At 32.8% G+C, this 19086-nt stretch overlaps 2 protein-coding genes across 3 annotated transcripts; one reads left to right on the top strand and one right to left on the bottom strand.

The window, feature by feature from the left end:
• Positions 1 to 132: 132 nt before the first annotated feature.
• LOC123711682 (zinc finger protein Xfin-like) lies at positions 133 to 3402 on the bottom strand. Its single transcript, XM_045664374.1, has 4 exons — positions 3205 to 3402; positions 3030 to 3131; positions 2509 to 2633; positions 133 to 1228 (listed from the first exon to the last, which is right to left on the bottom strand). Exons 1-4 carry the CDS (start codon positions 3262 to 3264, stop codon positions 280 to 282), a joined length of 1236 nt encoding a protein of 411 aa, XP_045520330.1. The 5' UTR covers positions 3265 to 3402; the 3' UTR covers positions 133 to 279.
• Positions 3403 to 3426: 24 nt separating this feature from the next.
• LOC123711681 (acylamino-acid-releasing enzyme-like) lies at positions 3427 to 18171 on the top strand. 2 transcript variants are annotated; one of them, XM_045664372.1, is made up of 15 exons: positions 3429 to 3796; positions 4000 to 4211; positions 5039 to 5202; positions 5439 to 5584; positions 6352 to 6489; positions 6903 to 7035; positions 7892 to 8025; positions 9350 to 9551; positions 10235 to 10347; positions 12001 to 12145; positions 12511 to 12636; positions 13129 to 13253; positions 14052 to 14224; positions 16204 to 16413; positions 17914 to 18171. In XM_045664372.1, the coding sequence occupies exons 1-15, from the start codon at positions 3785 to 3787 to the stop codon at positions 18014 to 18016; spliced, it is 2136 nt and encodes a 711-aa protein (XP_045520328.1). In that variant the 5' UTR covers positions 3429 to 3784; the 3' UTR covers positions 18017 to 18171. The 2 variants fall into 2 exon arrangements, with proteins under 2 accessions (XP_045520329.1, XP_045520328.1); XM_045664373.1 differs by lacking the exons at positions 13129 to 13253; positions 14052 to 14224 and adding an exon at positions 15103 to 15388 and having other exon boundaries at positions 3427 to 3796.
• The last annotated feature ends 915 nt before the right edge of the window (positions 18172 to 19086 follow it).

The following is a 19086-nucleotide window of genomic DNA, read 5'->3' on the forward strand; positions in this document are numbered from 1 at the left end:
ACAAATTTAAAATATAAAGTTGCCTGCACAGGACAAAAAATACCGGAGGTCTATCGAACGCACGACATCAGAGTTGAAAATTAAATGTTTAATAACTTAACATAAACAGTGAGTTAAAAATAAAATACTATATAATTAAAATATTTTAATCAGTAAATTTATTTTGAAACAAAGAAATGAGGTAAATCTTGCTGAAAATATTTGTAGCCAAATTCAGACTCTCCATTGGTTACTATTTCGGTGTTCAAAGAGAGACACTCCACAAGTTTCCTTAAAATATTATTCCTTTGATTGTGCTTTTCTGATCTTACATGTTTTTATATGCAGAAAAAGATATTGTTTCAATGTAAACTTACTATTACAAAAGTCGCATTCAAATTTCTTTACTTCAGTATGAATTATTAAATGTTTCATTAAATTATATTTGGTAAGAAATGACTTATTACATATCTCACAATCATATTGTTTTTCACCGTGTCCTATTCTATGCCCAATTAAACCACTTTTATCTGTAAATTTTTTGTCACATATATCACAAAAATATTTATATTCCTTTGTATGAATTCGTTCATGCCTCACTAAAGCAGATTGATCGGCAAATGGTTTATTACAAAACTTACACACATGAGGTTTTGCACCAGTGTGTGTGTTTAAATGGTTAATCAAATTGTGTTTGAATTTAAACACTTTGTCACAATACTGGCAGGGAAGTTCATGTCTCGGTTTATGTACGGACATGTGGTTGTACAAGCCACTATTTTGCCGAAAACTTTGATCACAAATATTACATTTAAATGCCTTATTATCTGAATGTATATCCATATGACGAGGTAGATAATATTTTTTAACAATTTTACAACAAACTGAACACTCCACATTTACATTTGTATCATGTTTTATTTTTATCTTGATTTTCTTAGCAATATGTTTAATTGATTTTGTTTTTACTATTGGCGTGTTTTTGGCTGCTTCTTCCTTAACAGTTTTTGTTATTAACTGGTTATTGTTATTACCATGGATAAGCTTTTGGTGGCCTTTAAAATCAACTTCTCTTAGGTATGCAATACCACAGAAGCATGGATATGGAAATGGCTTATGCAGCTTTGAATGTTCTTCCAGTACATTAATAGAGGTAAATTTCCTACAACAATCCGGACATTCATGTTTTCTAACTATATTTTTGTTATAATAATGTTTATCTGCAATTTCTTTTTCCTTACGATTTTTCCTGAAATTAATAATATAAAAATATTACTTGTTAGATCAGTTGATGAGTATACTACTAACTAGACCAACAATACGAATTGGTAAATGAACCTGATGCTTCAAGTGGTAACAAATATATATTTAGGGTTCAATATGAATTTAATTCCCAAAGAATAATTAACTTTGTGGTAAGGCTTGTTACACAGCTTTTATTTAATACATTTCTTAAGTTTATTAAAAGGCAGAGATAAAAGAGCCTCTGGGATTTTATTAAAGTAGAGTATCCCTTTTCTCAAAAAAGATTTACTAACTTTAGATAGTCTAGTATGGGGAAATTGCAGCCTGCGTTTGTTTCAAGTATTAACATTGTGCATATTATGTTCTATTCTAATGAACTTATCACTATTTTTATATACATATACAATATTTTCATAAATATATTGTGAGGGAAAGGTAAGTATATTAATTCCCTTGAATTTATCTCTCAGAGATTCCCTACATTTTAAATTATAGATTGCATGAATAACCCTCTTCTGCAGGATGAAAAGTTTCGACATCAGCAGCATGACCCCATATTAATAAGCCAAAGGTCATTAAACTGTGAAAGTAACTAAAATAAACAAGTCCAGCTGTATCGACATCAGTTAGTGAGCGAATTGTTTTAACCGAGTAAGCTGCAGAACTAAGTCTCTTCACCAATCTGTTAATATGAGGGGACCACTGAAGTTTTGAATCCATGGTGATTCCAAGACAGTTGTATCATCCAGATTCAACTCCTCATCATTTATAATTGGTCTAGTATCCATAACCCTTGCAATTTTTGCATAAAATTTAATGCATTTATTTTTTTTGCATTAAGTAGAAGGTTATTCATACTAAACCAATGAACAAACGAAGAGAGAGCCTTGTTCACATCAACACAATTGTTAAAAATTATAGCTAGATGGGGAGCAATTAGATCAATTATGATACTAATTATTTTTACATACATAAAGATCAGTAGTGTTCTTAATGTCTAAGGTTCTAAATATTCTTAATATATGGGTCACCAATGGGTCAGAATCTAAAACTGATCTGGCACTCGTTTACATTATCTTAAAGCAGCAATTCAGTGAGGGTGGGAGATGATAGAAGACTTAGTAGTCGAAATTGAAATGTCAGAAAGGTACTTATCAAAAACAATTGCTATCTCGTTGTTAGATTTGATTATAGTAAAACTCATTCCTTTCCTCAACATGTTTGTAAGGGCAGGAAGATCAAATAGCAATAGATGTAGGTAAATTAAAATCAGTAGCCACTTACATAAAACTTTCCTTAGCATGATCAAGTAAGTGTAAATTTTTTTCATCACTTTTACGAAAGCCAGCTGGACATAATTTGCATCTATATATTTTTTGCTTTCTTAATTTAATAAAGGCACTTGTTATCTGAAAAGGTTAGTACCAGTTATAAAAAACTAAGTCTTTATTTCCAGAATATAAAGATATCTTATAGGTCAGTAACATAATTATCATTTAATGACTGTCTGTCTGCAGGCGTAAGATGCTGCAGCCACTGTTGATCCGTGACCAATAGTGACAACTGCAAAGTAGAAATATATTAAAATGTTTAAATTGCGTATATGTTTTGGTCTAGTTTTTCTTTTACTTTTAATGTTTAAGTTATTTTCTCTTTGTCATAGTAATGTTTCCCTTTTGTTGTGCGCACGTCATTGATCCACATGCATGTATCTTTTTTTGTATGTCATGTGTTTTCTGTAAGTGTTTGTATGGTTTTCGTTAGTGTGCCTTTTAAAATAAAATAATTGTAATTTAAATACGTACATGTAACAATATATGCTTCTTATAGTCAACATTTTTCAAATATCCTCTTGTACAGATTCGGCAGCTATATATTTCTTCACTTTTTAAAAGGACACGTAGTTGCTGAAAATTCAAAGTTATACTAAAAATTATACTACATATAAATTAATTTCTTACATTATTACTTACGCATTACCTTTTTATCGTGTTGATTCAGCAAACGATTGATTGTTTCACTGCTCTTGGATGTGTCCATAATTATTATCTTTGTTTCACAACAAAGATAATAATTAATTACATCCTCTGTATTTTATTAAACATTAATTACCGAGTCAAAAAGTTAAAATTTCGTCACCATAAATTCACACCCGGCTCCGGCTCCGTAGTCCGTATTCTATTTCTACAGTTGACTGTTAGTTGTGACTAGTGACACTCCACACTCAACAGTCCACAGACCGATATTATTATATACACTACTAGAATAAGATACAATAATAATATTTGACTTGTGTAATTTTGAAACTTTGCAATCATCTCTGTTTTTTGTTCTATTTTTGTTTACAATTTACATCCTCGTAAATTATAGTCTGTTCATTGTTCATATCTTAAATAAATACTACAAAAGTAAACAGAAACTATTACCATCCACCATCCCACATTGATAAGTTATCAGAAATTAGTGGGTTTTGTGATACAAGTAGTCTATTTAATTCGTAACTTAAATGACCATTAATTAGATACATGCATAGTGTACGGTACAGTGTAAGGCATTTGCAATGACTGGGCAGGTATGTATTAAGTAAAGTTTTGTTCCTTTAAAAAAGCCCAATATTTTACCATATTTAAGGCTCAGGCAGAAGTTAATACACCTTATTTGAAGACAAACTAAATGAATTCCACAAAATCAAGTATTTTTATGCTGCCAAAGCATGTCATTTGAACGATTTACTGCCTCTCACAAATATTGAAATTTATATTATATCTTCACCAGATTGAAAGAATTGTACAGGTTTATAAAACCTTGTCAAAAATCCCATCCATACTTGGAGCACGGCTAAATAATTCTGGTACCAAAGTGTCAACAAAATGGTCAGTTAGAAACATTGACAAAGGGAAAAATAGCCAGTTTGCTGTTAATTATATCCTTGATGAAGACTTAAAGGTGGTTGCTGAAAGTGATTTTGGCATTAACATCAGTAATGAGTAAGTGGTTTTATTTTTTTAAACATATGTTTTCTACTATGATGATGTACATGTTTACTTCTTTATTAAATATAAAAACCATACACCAATATGATATGAATTTAATATCGAGAAATTGGAGAGGACATTAATTTAAACACATTTAAATAAACAGTCAAAATAACTGGTTTGAAATAGAAATATAATTTATGAAAACAAAATTTATACTCATGAATGAAACAAAATATAGTGTGTAGAATGGATGAGAAAAAGTAACATAAAACTGGTGTTTTAAATCATATTCTATTAATTAAAAACAAACACAATTAGGTACCACATATATATCATGTGGTTGACCATTATAGATAAAGATCCTACAAGTTATAATAATATTATAATGAAATAAATAAAATTTGTTATCAGTTTAGATACAATTAAATTACAAAAGTTGTATACACTGTGTTTGTTATGTATCAAACTTTCCTAAAATTTGAAATTACTGGATTTAGATTGTAGAGAATACATTTAACAAAACCTCTATATTGCCAGTGATGTTTAAATTATTGTATAAGTTTTTTGGAATATATTTGAAATTACACCTTTTTTATAGCAATTAAAATGTTTTACAGTTCTGAATAATTCTGTTTATAATAAAAAAGAAGTATTACTTAATTGTTCAGTACTTGTAGAAGCCAAATAACCATTTGGCATATTTGGGTGTTTATTTGCTTGAATATCTTCATTAAAATATAAATATATGATTATTATTATTGTAAAACCATACATTAAGTAACTTATTTTTCATGAACACAAAAGTACATAAAACTTATGCACATATTTTTTCATAGATTGCTCTCGGCTGTATCACCAAAAGAGACATATAAAGCCATAATAAGGGAAGAAAAAAATGGTAAAGATAATAAATGCTTCTTGGAAGTGTGGTCTAAAAACTGCCTTGCACATTCCATAGATTTAACAGCATTGGATGTACATGGGAATGTATATGCTGATGGTAAGTGTATAATTTAAACAAATTATATCATGTCAAGTTTATGAGAAATAAACTCATACATATCAATCTCCATAAATCTTGATTTGCAATTTGAGGCAATTTTGGCAAATTGAATATTACCAATATAAATATCTGTCATAAAACCTTAAGTGATTGTTAATCTTGATTTTAAAGATTTCAATTCACTTGCATATTGTGGACAAGTTTACTATTTACTTATGGATAATAATTTTCAGCTGAATTTGGTTGTCTGGACTGGTCTCCGGATGAAAAGAGTTTGATATACATTGCTGAGCAGAAACCAAAGAAATCTGAACCCTATATTAAGAGGAAACCAGCCGATAAAGAAGCTTATGGTGGCGGTGATAAAACAATTATACCTGTGAGCTATTAATATATTAGATAATACAAAATCTGTTGGTTATATGATTAAATAGTTTAAGTATCGATTCTTACATAGTTTAGAAAATAAATATTTCTTAGAGTTAAGTCTGAATATGTTAAAAATATATTACATTTTGACATAGGATAGTCAGTCACCCTTTTGAGTCTCACCGTAATTGCTACGTTTTGACTGAAGTTTCTGTCTCTTTCCATCATAGCCGTAACATCATTTATAAGGAGGAAACGAAAGAGTATTTTCATAAATTTACTTTAATTAAACTCATCTCAGTAAATTTATTTAAATGTAAAAAAATCATTTTTTTTATACAAGACCAAGGGATCCGACAGACATCCTGTCTTAACTCAAAAAGATATTGGTAATAGGTAAGCTGTACGCCTCTATGATCTGTGTTAAACGATATTTGTTGTTGGGTTGTTTTACTTTGTTTTTTAATTTCCGCGCGGATTTATTGTGTAACATTTACATTTGAAATCGATCTCTTTGGTGATTCAAAAATTTAGTAACTTAATTTACGTGCCAAAAGTGTATATGCGTCATTGCCATTGTTTAAGATTTGCTGAAAATAAAATAAAAATCTGTATTTTTAAATGTTTCTCACATTTTTATGTTTTCTTTAATGATTGCCTGGAAGAGATCGCTTAATTAATAAGGCCGCCCTTTGCACAGTATAATTGTTTTTAAAACTTGTATATGTAACACATGTTAAAACAGTTAAATGAAACTGATTTTTTTTTAAATTATAGGGTGAAGAATATATTTACAAGCCAGATTGGGGTGAACAGCTGGTTGGTAAGAAACGTTCAGTGATAGTTAAATGTGACCTCGACACGGAAACTCTCAGTCTGCTTGATGGAATACCGGAAGCCATGTGCCCTGGACAGGTATTTTTTACCAACTTAAAAACTATAATCAAGTTAGGCTTCACGTATTCTAAATTTCTTAAGTGTGTGTTTGTCCACGAATTCCTCGGCAACTGTCAAAGTCTTATCGAAATCGATTCGGTAATTTTAAGACATCCACGTATTTTTTCTTTCATAAATTTAAAAGAGCTGTTTCTTAATATTAAATATTCATTATTTTAAATTTAATAAACTTGAATGCATCTGTGAGTTGTTAAAGCTTATAAAGGTTCCGGATTCAATTTCCAGCGAAAAACTTTTTAGAATATACACCTTAATAATCAAGGATATACCATCAGACACTTATAGTTGCTTGTTTAAAATATATTTTACACGATATAGAGATACACCTACCTATGCATGATGACCATATCCTACCTTACGAAAAATTTCAGGTAAAATTCACGGCCGACGGTCGTGCAGTCGTAGGTGTGGTCTGGCAGGTGTTTGACCCTAGCCGACTAGGACTCATATTTTGTACGAACAGACTAAGCCATATATTCTACTTGAGCCTTGATGGCGTTTATCGTAAGTACTTAATCTATTTAAAAAGAGGTCCTTTGTCTGTACAAAGACAAAAAAAGTCTTTTATTAAATTGTATTTGGAATATATATTTTCAGTATCTAAGTTCAGCCATAGACGTCGATCACGACTGAATATGTTACTGGCTGACAAAAAACTGCGCGTCAAATAAAAAAAAAATTAAATACACGAAACATTTTCGTAACTTTTTTTATACACCAGTGACGTAATTTGAATCCCTCAATTAACTCTCTTTTTTCTCTCTATTTTTCAATCACCAAAGAGATCGATTACGAATGAAAATGTTATACTGGCTATGTATAAAACCGCGAGGGAAAAAAAACCGCGAAATGCGTTCTGTTATTGTTTCTTCCCGTTCTGTAGTCCTCGTGTAATGATAATAAAATAGATATGTTATATTATTACTCGAGTGACGTAATGCGCTCTACTTTTAACATAAACATTCAATTGTCTTTAAATAATGGTTTTTCATCGTTCACACACTAAGAAAAAGCTTACTTATAAGTGTCAATTAATATAGATGCAATTTTAATTTTTACCACGTAAGTAATAATGCTTATATTTTTATATGACCTACGTGTGTCTTGGAAAGGTGATTTGATTAAAATTGCCAAACAAATGCGCTCTTTATATTGTTAATTGCAAGATTGGGTTGTCAGCAAATATTTTGGCTCTAAATGTTTTGTTTAATGTTTAAGGTAAATAATATCGACTAGTACCTTTTGACTAGGTATGTTTCTGAATAAGTTTTTTTATTTATTAATAAAAACTAAAAGTATTTTTATCGGATAACTATGAATTATGTATTGCTTTTAAGCCGTATGAATAATTTACTTCCAGGTAGGTTAAGTAGACCTGAAGGCGCTGTCAGGTCCCCCAGACTGTCTCCAGAAGGGGACGTCGTGTGGCTCCAGCGAACACTTGGGGGGCCGCATCATGCCTGCCATCAGATCGTCAGGCTGACAAAGAATGACGTAAGTCTTCAAAAAGATGTTAAATTGATTCTAAATTTACATTTACTACCAATTCGCAAGTCAAGGAAGTAGATCAGGCAAGAACTGGCGAGAAACTCTCCGCCTTTTTAATTGCCAAGATTTGAGTCATACACATTGTCTGAACTGGAGCCAATCTATATTCAATTAAAAAAGAACTAGGAGACATAACAAAAATATATTTGTATTAAAAAAAATAGAAACAGGAATTTTTAAGACTTGAAAATAGTGTTGTCCAAATGACTTCCCTCGGCTGCTTGGCACTCAAGTAACCGAAGTCGCAAATTTTGGAAAATTCGTTGAATAGTTGTTCTCGGTATTTTGTTACTTTCCCGAATAATCTTCCCGTTCCGCTGCTCTAAATTGTTTGGAATATTTTTGTAGACTACCGATTTGAGGTAGCCCCATAGAAAATAATCGCATTGAGAGAGATCGTGGTGGCAGTTTAATTTTCCCGCATTTTCGAAATGTGTTTTCCGGAAAACACATTTTTCAGCAGCTCTATGGATACACTTGCCGTATGACATGTGGCTCCCTCCCGTTGAAATCACATCTTTGAGGTATTGCCTTGAAGTTCTTGAAGATGGCACCAAAAGTCTGTTATCATGTTGCAATAATTGTTAGCTCTTACCGTCATCCGGCCCAATAATACCGGTTGACGATATCCCAGCCCACACGACAAGCTTAGCCTAGGGTGAAGTGGACGTTCATGCAAGCGTCGGGGATTAGTCTTGGACCAGAACCAAAAATTTTGCTAGTTCACATGGCCATTAAGGTGAAAATTTGCCTCGTCACTAAACATCACGTTGAAATTGTTGAACCACTCAAGCATCAAATTGACAGTTTAGTCGGTTATTGGCAACATATGGTTTTAATTCTTGGACTACCTAAAATGCACGCTGCGTTCCCATGTACGGCTCCATGGCGACTAAATTTCCAGTAAGCGGCGCAGCTAACAACATATCCCTCAGCTGCCCCGCGCCACGCGTTTCCGTGAAGAAATTGAAGAACTAAATTGCCAACGCTCATATGGCCCATCCGTATTTATTAAATAAATTAAATTAGATACACTTACACTCACGTTCACACACACAACACCACCCACTGACCACCCACCCACGCTCTGTTAAGGGTGAAAATCATGGCAGTTTCATTTAAAAATTATTCTGTGTTATAGTTAAGTAAGCTGTAAGTGTGGTGCCACCATACATAGTATTTTTCAGGTTTTGGTTGTCTGGAAGAGATCGCTCGAAAGCGCATAAGGCCGCATACTATTTAATTAATATATATACTTTTACGTTTTCAGCTGGACAGTGTAATTGCAGAACAGATTAATGAGAGTAAAGAGGAAATACTATTGGATATAGTAGAGGACAAAATGTATATTAAAAACGGTACATTTCACGGCATGTATGGCCCAAGTTTACCCCTAAAATGCTGGAGCAGGGGACGATTGATTTTCAGTACTCCGTGTCTCAATGAGGTTAATAGCTACGTATTGGATTTAGGTAAGTAGAAAGGACGCATAAATATCATAAGTGTGTGTGTGTCTGTGACCGAAATGGTTTTTAGCTTTTGAAGATCTGAAGATTTTAAGATGATTTTGAACCCCTATGTAATCTGGTTCTGGACCACTCCGATGATTGACCTCGAAGGTTGTCGAGGATTACACAAAATTTACTGTCGTATATAAAGCGTAAACACAAGAAACAAAAGCGTAAGCACAAGAAGAAAAAGCGTAAGCACAAGAAGTAAAAGCGTAAGCACAAGAAACAAAAGCGTAAGCACAAGAACCACAAGCGTAAGCTCAAGAAGCTTAAGCGTAAGCACAAGAAGTAAAAGCGTAAGCACAAGAAACAAAAGCGTAAGCACAAGAAGCACAAGCGTAAGCTCAAGAAGCTTAAGCGTAAGCACAAGAAGTAAAAGCGTAAGCACAAGAAGTACAAGCGTAAGCACAAGAAGCAAAAGTGAACAAGCGAACTGTAAAATCGACTCCCAATGGGGATCCTCCCTGCAAGATACGACCTCCAACTATTCAAATTTAAAGTGTACACAAAGGCCCGCAACGAATCCACTACACATCCATGGGCTGCGATGGCTGCCCTTTATGGGCGTCCCGTAGGCGTCTAGGCGTCGTTTGTGTAAATTATTATTAAAAAAATATAAATACACATATTTTATCATATTCCAGAAAGCAAAATTATAACGAATATCTCGCTGGTTCCTGCTGGTTCTACGTCAGTACTGTGCGTGGTGGGCGACAAGGTTTTGGCGTCCTACTCTAATGTCAAAACTCCGGGACAAGTGAGATTTTACTCATTATATCATTAAATATATATATATGCAAATACATTATGAATGTGAAATAGCTATAAAATCTAAATTTATTTAATTAAATGCTTTAAGTTGAAAAAATTAGATTGCACATCAGCAAACTAGCTTAATTCGCCGTTCAATTAACAGTTTAGCCTTTTAACTTAACTGCGCCGTTTAACTAGCGGCCTGAAGCGGCCATTCGTAGTATAGAGTGATCATGTGGCTGAAATAAAAAAAATGAAACATCTAGCATAAAAATATTTCTTTCAAATTGATTGAGTCAATCACGGCTAATGCACATTAATATTTATTTATTTATTAAATCTGTGGTTTGCGGACGCCATATTGACAGTTTAAAGAGTTTCGTTTCGATTTTGAGAGTGGCAGAAAGTGGAACTAAAATTATATTAACAGTCAACAGGCTAGGCAAGTAATAAAATGGCATATTTTTAGTTATACGTAGTTATTTAATCTAGGCATGTCAAAAATGCATATCTCATCTAAAGATTGCATAGTTCCCAAGTAACTCATTGTTAAATTTAGTTTGTTATTGATAAACCTTTCGAAACATTATAACTTTGGTTTTATAACTTTTTAAAAAAACAAAACGGCTTTAAGTGTCTAGTTATAAGTTTGTTACATTCCAGGAAATAATGTACACTGGATATATAGCTCTATAAATTTTTTGAGTAACAAAATAAAGAATCTTTGACATTGAAAAATTCAATGAAATGTCATCGATCCATGTCATTTGCCTAGTTTGATCAACTGGCTGAATAATTTTCAGGCCGCTAGTTAAACGGCGCTGTTACGTTAAAAAGCTAGGCCGTTAATTGAACGGCTTACTAAGCTAGTTGGCTGCGTTATATATGTAGCAGTAAAGTAGTTCAATCAGAGAGTTAATTGATTCTCTAGACAGTTAATGTCGATATTCAATCATGTCGCTAGCATTTTGATTTAAATAAAGCAGCGTCGAAAACGTTTAACTATCTGTCTGACCGAAAGCCAGCGAGTTGATTAACAATGTAAAACAAGATGGTAAAACAAGGCTCCGCCATGATTATTTCATTTGTTAATGTTATTTCGGTGTGATCGTGAAGACATGAGAGCTTGGAAATTCCGTGTTTTGCTTTATTGAAAATGGTTAGGTTAGATAAGTCTTGTTGCCTGGGAACGTTTGTCTGACGGAACTTTAGCGACTTGATTGAATATCGATTTTTAATTAACTGTCTAGAGATTCAATTAACTCTCTGATTTAACTACTTTACTGCGACATATATATCTTGGTTAGAGCAGTCTTAGCTAAGTGGCTTTAGCGTGCGGCTCTCATCCCTGAGGTCGTAGGTACCGGCTGTGCACCAATAGACTCTCTTTCTATGTGCATTTAACATTCGCTCAAACGGTCAAGGAAAATATGGTGAGGAAACCGGCTTGCCTTAGATCCAAGTCGACGGCGTGTTTCAGGCACAAGAGGCTGATCACCTACTTGCCTAATAGATTATAGTCATGAAACAGATACAGAAATATGAGGCCTAGACCTAAATAGGTTGTATCGCCACTGATTTATTGTTTTATATTCGTTATTAGTATTTTAATACATTTTAATAAAAAAATAAAAAAATCGTATCTCTTGCCTTCTAGTTGTACATCGCAAAGATTCCGGAACGCGGATCGGAAATGTCGATACAATGGGTTCGCGTGAGCACACCAAACCCTGTTCCTGAGCTAAGCGATGCTCAAGTTGAGTATCTGAACTTGGAGCATCCGAATTGCGAGGATGACGTCAGTAAGTATTTATAGAAAAGAGATTATGGTTCAGAAACAGTTAAGAACCAAAATATAATGGAAACCAATTCGACTTAGGGTCCTTCAAAAAAAGAGCGTACCAATTCCTGAAAGGCCGGCAACGTACTTGCGAGCCATCTGGCAATGTGAGTTTCCATGGGTGGCGATATCACTTAACATTTTTTTCTTATAAATTTAAAAAATTAGTTATAAATAAAAATGACAAGTACATTTCTATCTGTCTCTACAGTGGAAAGTTTTGTCTATGGTCATACTAAAAACAATAGAAGCTGGGCCGAAAATTGACAAAATCAATGTTCCTAAATATCTAAAGTTTGGTTATATATAGAATGTATGTTTGTACAGAATCCTTCAACTGTATATTGGTAAGCAGCAGCGAGAAGCGTCCTCTGGTGGTTTGGCCTCACGGTGGACCGCATTCAGCCTTCGTCAACGCATATTCTTTGGAAACTGCCTTCTTCCACTTACTAGGTAACGAACTCTTTTATTTATTTTACGGTATATGCAATGTCTAAAAGGCAGGCATGGCTTTTTATTGAGTGTTAGTTTTAAATGTCTGCAGTAAATTTTAGTAATTGTAAAGTAAACTATGTATTATAAGCATAATAAAAAAATGAAAGAGAAATATCCATTATGTTTGTTTTTACGTAAAAAATATTTACTTTTGTTCGTGATAGTACAGGTTATTAATCATTCGAAACGTCAGATTTTGAAATATATTTATTTACGCACATAATATTTAATTAATAAAAAAATTATGTATACATTTAATAAATACTTTTGTCCGTGATAGTACAAGTTATAAATCATATGAAACGTCAGATTTTGATGTATATTTACGCACATAATATTTAATTAACGTATTAATTTATAATTTAATAAATACTTTTTTCCGTGACAGGTTATAAATATTTAAGTCTACTTTTTAATTTAGATGTTTTGACATACTCTACTGCTTTGCAGGCTTCTCGAGCCTCCAAGTAAATTATCGCGGTTCAATTGGTGCAGGTGACGCTTCCGTCCATTTTCTACCGAAACGTATCGGGACCGCCGATGTTATTGACTGCAAATATGCTAGTGACCAGGCGGTAAAATACTTTTAACATTCATTCACCAAAAACCTCATAGAAAATGATTTCTTCGTTTGCCTTGAGGAACAAAGTCGTGAAGCACGATTACGACTATTTTAATATTTTCTCATTTTTGAGTTCCTCGAGTGATCTTTAATTATGTTCAGAATTTATGCAAATCATTTTATTATATAAAAAAATACGATATCTTTATTCTACGCAAATGTTTTGCACAACGTTACTTGGAAAAAATAAAAAGTGTTAAAATAAATTATTACGTTCTAGACAATCAAAATCAACAGTGAAACAATCGTAAACGCTTTAGCTCTTCAGTCTAATTAGACAAATTACTGTAACGTAAATAATGGAATAGAAAAACAACGCTTTCATTTAATATATATTTGAATATGTAATGTACTTAGTATCCTAGTAATACGTCTTTTATATTTCCTGAAAGAAATATATTTTGCTTTTACGATCTTGTTCCCCGGGGCAAGCGACTTGTAAAAGTTTCTAGATGTAGGATTTCGACAGTGACCCATAATACATCGCAAATATCTATCACTTTCACAAAGGATGTATTTACATATATAGCTTCCAAAATAAAGTTATTCTACCAGGATTATGTCGCGTTTTTCTGTCTTTTGGCACAGGCCTCTTCCATCTGTTTCCACTGCTTCCTATCGTGACTCTGCACATATGTCTCCGCATGCTATGTAAATAGATACCTCAATCGCCTTGTAAGAATCAAAAACGTCGAAAAGAATTAAACCGATATTACTGATTTCGGACCAATGTCAAAGGTTTATAATGCAGGTGAAGCAGTTCGCAATAGATGAGAAGCGACTGTGTTTGTATGGCGGGTCGCACGGTGGATTTCTGGTAGCGCATCTCAGCGGACAGTACCCGGGCGTTTATAAGGCTGTGGTTGCCAGAAACCCTGTCATTGATTGCTCCTCTATGGCTGGTGTTACGGATATACCTGATTGGTGAGTGAGAAACTTACTTCTCTTGCAATATTGATATATGCTCCCTGTATGGCGTTTGTCTGAAAGCTTGTAATGTTATTGGTCCTTCGTATTTCGTCCTTTTTGTTAATGTGTTTTTAAAGTTTCATTGCGACTTTTTTTACTTAAAAATGGTTTGCTTTCTATCAATAAAATGATTTCTGTCTTTCTCATTTGGCATTTTATGGGACATCAAATATTTAAAATCCTTTTAAGTTAGTTTTTATTTTACGTTAGTATTCTTTGCTTCGCTTTAAAATATACTTTGCTTTACTACTTTTACTATAAACAAAATAAAAATCCTTAACTACCCTCAATATTGAGTTTATTAATTATTTCTATCATACTGGTAGTATTATGTTAACTTGTAGGTCCAAATTCTAATGTTTCAATCGAATTTAATTCATATTATTAAACGTTGGCTTAGTTGAGACGTATAACAGTTCTATACAAATCGTCAACTTATAATATTTCAAGAAAAGAGTGTACGAAATAAAAATTTCGGCAACGCACTCGCGATCCCTCTGGCGGTATATTTGAGAGTGTCCAGGCGGTATCACTTAACTTCTATAAAAAACAAATATTTTTTTACAAGTTTTGTCGTGGCGAGTCTTATATATTTAGAATTTTAACTATAAAATGGATATTTCTCTTTAGTCTTAATAAAGTTTTAGATTTTTAAGCTAAACTATATGTTTTTTAACAAGAGATTGCTTCACAATGGACGTCCCACAGAGGATGTTACCGACTAAAACACAATAATTTTGGATAGAACTTTTTCCACCGTTAGATAATTTCTGTAAAAATGAAAGTCTACTATTCTTACTTAAATACCACATAAAAAGTTATTTTGTCTATAGGACTCGCAACCCTTCGTTTGAATTATCGCGGCTCAACTGGTTCAGGAGATGACAACGTCATTTCCCTCATAGGCCATGTTGGGGTTTATGATGTACAAGACGCGCTGTTAGCCTTAAATATATTGAAAGGAAATTTTGAGAAATTTATTCTATATGGCGGTAGTTATGGGGGATTTTTGTGTGCACATTTGGCCGGACTATATCCAGATATGTTTAAAGCTATGGTATTGAGAAATCCACTTATAGACTTGGCAACGAAAGTCAGTTATGCGGATAACCCAGATGGGTGAGTTTTGGGTGTGTTAGTAGATAATTTGCTAAAATTATTGGGTATGTAAAAGTTCTGCGGGTAGGTTCAAATTTTACAATACAAAATAAGACGGTGCTTGGTTTTATTTATCTTTTTTTTGTATCAATTACCCTGCACTGTTATTTATGTATGATTTTATATTTTGAGGGTAGATTCAACATTTTCCTTTAAAAAAAATTATATTTCCGTTTTGTGTATACAATTTTATTGCTTATTTTCCCAATATAACGTTTTTGTGCTTGTTACTAATTTTTGAGGGTAGTTTAATTAAAAAAATATATTTCCATTACTGTAAATAAAATTTTAACGCTTATTTTCCTAATTTTATGTTTTTGGGCTTGTTACTAAGTACATATTTCATTATAATGCATGTTAATTTTCGTTTTTTTTTCGAAGTATGAAAAATATATTTGAACTAGAATACTAAGGAATATTTAAAAAAAAGTTAATGCGGCATGAAGCAGACACATTTGCTTGTTACTTTTGGCTATTTGGTCAGCCTTTTGTGCCTGACACGATTCAGTTCTTAGACAGTTTTATATATAATTAAATAATTAAGTGACACTACAACCTTTTTAGGTCTGGGTCTCAGATATCAGTATCTGTTTTATTATCATGTGTCAAAGTCATAGGCAAGTAGGTGAACACGGTGTCTTGTGTCTAAGGCAAGGTGGTTTCCTCACGAAGTTTCCCTTCACCGTTTGAGCTAATTTAAAATGTGCACATAGAAATAGGCACTAGCGCACTGCAATAGGAAAAAGACAAACAAACTCTCAAAAATTACATTACAGGTGTTACGTAGAAGCTGGTCTAAATTACCACGAGTCCGGTGAAGTGTTAGACAAAGAGATTCTAGCGATGCGCAGATGTTCGCCAATAGTCCACGCCCACAAGGTCAAAGCCCCCACCGCTTTGATGCTGGGTTCAAATGACAAACGAGTACCGTGTTACCAAGGACTGGACTATGCTAAAAGGTTGAAGGCTAATGGGGTTGATACGAGGTAAAAAAATTATAAAATGTTTTTTTTAGATTCAATAATAATTTATTTATTTAACACTTAAACACTTCGTTACATTACAATATTTAAAAAATTTTACATAATTAAATGAAAAGGAGGGCAACTGGCGGCCTTGTCGCTTTCGAGCGATCTCTTCCAGGCAACCACTGTGAGTAAAGAATAATGTATTTCTTCAAGCAGGCAATGATAATAATGGTTATTATTGTGTTAAAGATTTTATTTCCGAACCAATTGGACTACAGGTCCGTCAGAAAACGAGAACAGAACAGAAAAGAAGTTCGGTGACATTCGCGACATTGAGAGTCAGATAAACATCTGATCGGGCCTCCTGCCCGTCTGCCCCATTTTCTATATATATATTTAGATTAGATTAAAGATTTCGGTTAAATTAAAGGTACAGATGATTCTCAATAATTTGACACTCAAGGGACCAGAGATAAATGTCAAATTATCAATGGGTCAAAATGACCACGCCGGACTGAGGGGACGACTTTTTGCATAACATTTACAGCAAATTCCAGAAAGATAACTCTTAACCTTTTGCTGAACATTATTTATTTTAAGTTCGTCTCTATGACTTGCATTTCCATAGCTTTTTTCATTCGTTGGGTGTTATACTTGTCCTATTCATACATGGTCAGGACATGTAACACCTATTTCTATTCAGAAAAAAATTGAGATTCTCAAGTAAATAAGAGTTCGATCGAAATTCGTTCTATATCTTCTATTTTATCTATATTCTTTGAGAAAAGAGCTTACAAATTCTTAAAAGGCCGGCAACGCACTCGCAAGCCCTCTGGCATTGAGAGTGTCGGTATCACTTAACATCAGGTCAGCCTCCTGCCCGTTTGCCCCCTATTTTATAAAAAAAAAAAATTTATCAATAATATCATTAGTATCAACAATTAAATAAAATTTTTATTTCCGAAAGTTCGTTATATTTTTCAGAGAGATTTTTTGTCTCTTGCTCAAAGAATTTTAAAATACTAAAATACAATTGACAGTACTATAAATAAACACTTCAAATTATAAAGAGTCGTGAAGCCCGGACTACAAATTACCAAGTGGACCAATTAACATTTTATTTATCGAGTATTTTTAAATTAGGAAAAGTTGCTAATTATTGAGGAGCCACTGTATATTTTATCATTACCTCTTACACCACGCCCTTCTCTTTTTTACCACGTTAGTTTTGTAAAAATATGGAAAATGTTTACGAATATAATAGGCAAGTAGGTGATCAGCATTCTGTGCCTGACCGACGCCTTTAATAAGGACTAAAGCTTTAAAGTTTCCTTACGATGTCTTTCATTAACGTACTTGTTAATTAAATTTATATAAAAAGGGAATTGTAAATAACCGTGATTCCAACTCACAGTCGCACGGTCAAGTCACTTATTTTTCGTTGGGAAACGCGATATCCCTACGGCCAAATGAAGTGTATGGTGAATGTATAAAGCTTTATCATAAATTATATTTCAGAGTATATATGTACGAAGATAATCATTCTTTGAGCAGCTTAAATGCGGAAATGGATAATCTCATTAACGGTGCTGATTGGTTCCTGACCCATTTGAATGAATAACTGAAAAGTTATATTTAAAGAAATATAAATAATAATTGAAGAAACGTACCTAACATAGTATATTACATACATGTAATAGCTAAGCTCCGTAATTAAGTTTAACTTTGCATTTCTGATGCATACTTTTATACTGAAAATATACATTTTATATTCAACTGTGTTTTTTTTAAATTTTGTAATAAGTCTAAGACCTAACCGGCTTTACATATGTGTAAATTATTGCGCAATTGACAACTATAGGAACTGTTTCTTCAGTACAATAATCTTTTACTGTAATGCCATAGAAAAATATTAAATAAAAACTAATTGTACGCCATCTTTAAAAGTACAAAGCATCCTGTTGCTTTGTACATAATAACTATTTTATTTTTTTATTTTATTGATAAAATCATTGGAGGCACACACACATTACACATTTTGGTGACAAACAGAACTTACAAACTATAAATATGTGATTTTATAAGCGAAAAATATAAATAAAAAGTTATCGCAAAATTTTAGAAAAGAAGTGTTATTGCAACATTCGTAATTGCAATCTACCTTTTGTGTAAAAAACACCGCGTTCAATTACTAGGCCTCAGATTTCTGTTTTGTGATAATGCACGACGGCCGCACTTAATATCGAGGACACGCATTGGTTGCAAAATTTATAATTCCTTAATTTAATTATAAATATCCGCACAATCAGCCATATAAAAATAAGCATGCAAATGTCATATTAATTATCATAATGTCATAATAATGAGAAATAAATACTCTCCCACATCATAAAGGCCTTGCCTTTAAAAATTTAATCACCATTCCCTTGAAAGACTTACACGGCAGTGATTATAACTTCTAGGAAGGTGATTAAATAGTTTGATAGCCATGGCGTAACAATTTTTTGAATACATCGTGGTATAATCAAGTTTCTTTAAATGTTTTAAACAATCTATATGCTTTTTTACAGTCACAACTGCTTGGTAATGTCAAAATACCGAGCTCGTAAAAAATGGTATACAGCTTACAAGAGGTCCATAGAGTTATAACCTCTACCCTGTTTTTTGTTAATTGGTATTGTTGGCAAGACT

Source organism: Pieris brassicae, chromosome 7 (assembly GCF_905147105.1).
Source record: "Pieris brassicae chromosome 7, ilPieBrab1.1, whole genome shotgun sequence".
NCBI classification, from domain to species: Eukaryota; Metazoa; Arthropoda; class Insecta; order Lepidoptera; family Pieridae; genus Pieris; species Pieris brassicae.

What these genes read in the sequence shown, in the direction of transcription:
- LOC123711681 (XM_045664372.1), top strand. An exon ending in AAGCCATGTGCCCTGGACAG is followed by an intron (nt 6,490 to 6,902) that starts GTATTTTTTACC and finishes GAAAAATTTCAG; the next exon opens with GTAAAATTCACGGCCGACGG. An exon ending in AATATGCTAGTGACCAGGCG is followed by an intron (nt 13,254 to 14,051) that starts GTAAAATACTTT and finishes TTTATAATGCAG; the next exon opens with GTGAAGCAGTTCGCAATAGA.
- LOC123711682 (XM_045664374.1), bottom strand. Translation starts at nt 3,264, where the DNA reads ATGGACACATCCAAGAGCAGTGAAACAATCAATCGTTTGCTGAATCAA. An exon ending in TGAATCAACACGATAAAAAG is followed by an intron (nt 3,132 to 3,204) that starts GTAATGCGTAAG and finishes TTGAATTTTCAG; the next exon opens with CAACTACGTGTCCTTTTAAA. An exon ending in CATGCTAAGGAAAGTTTTAT is followed by an intron (nt 1,229 to 2,508) that starts GTAAGTGGCTAC and finishes TATTAATTTCAG; the next exon opens with GAAAAATCGTAAGGAAAAAG.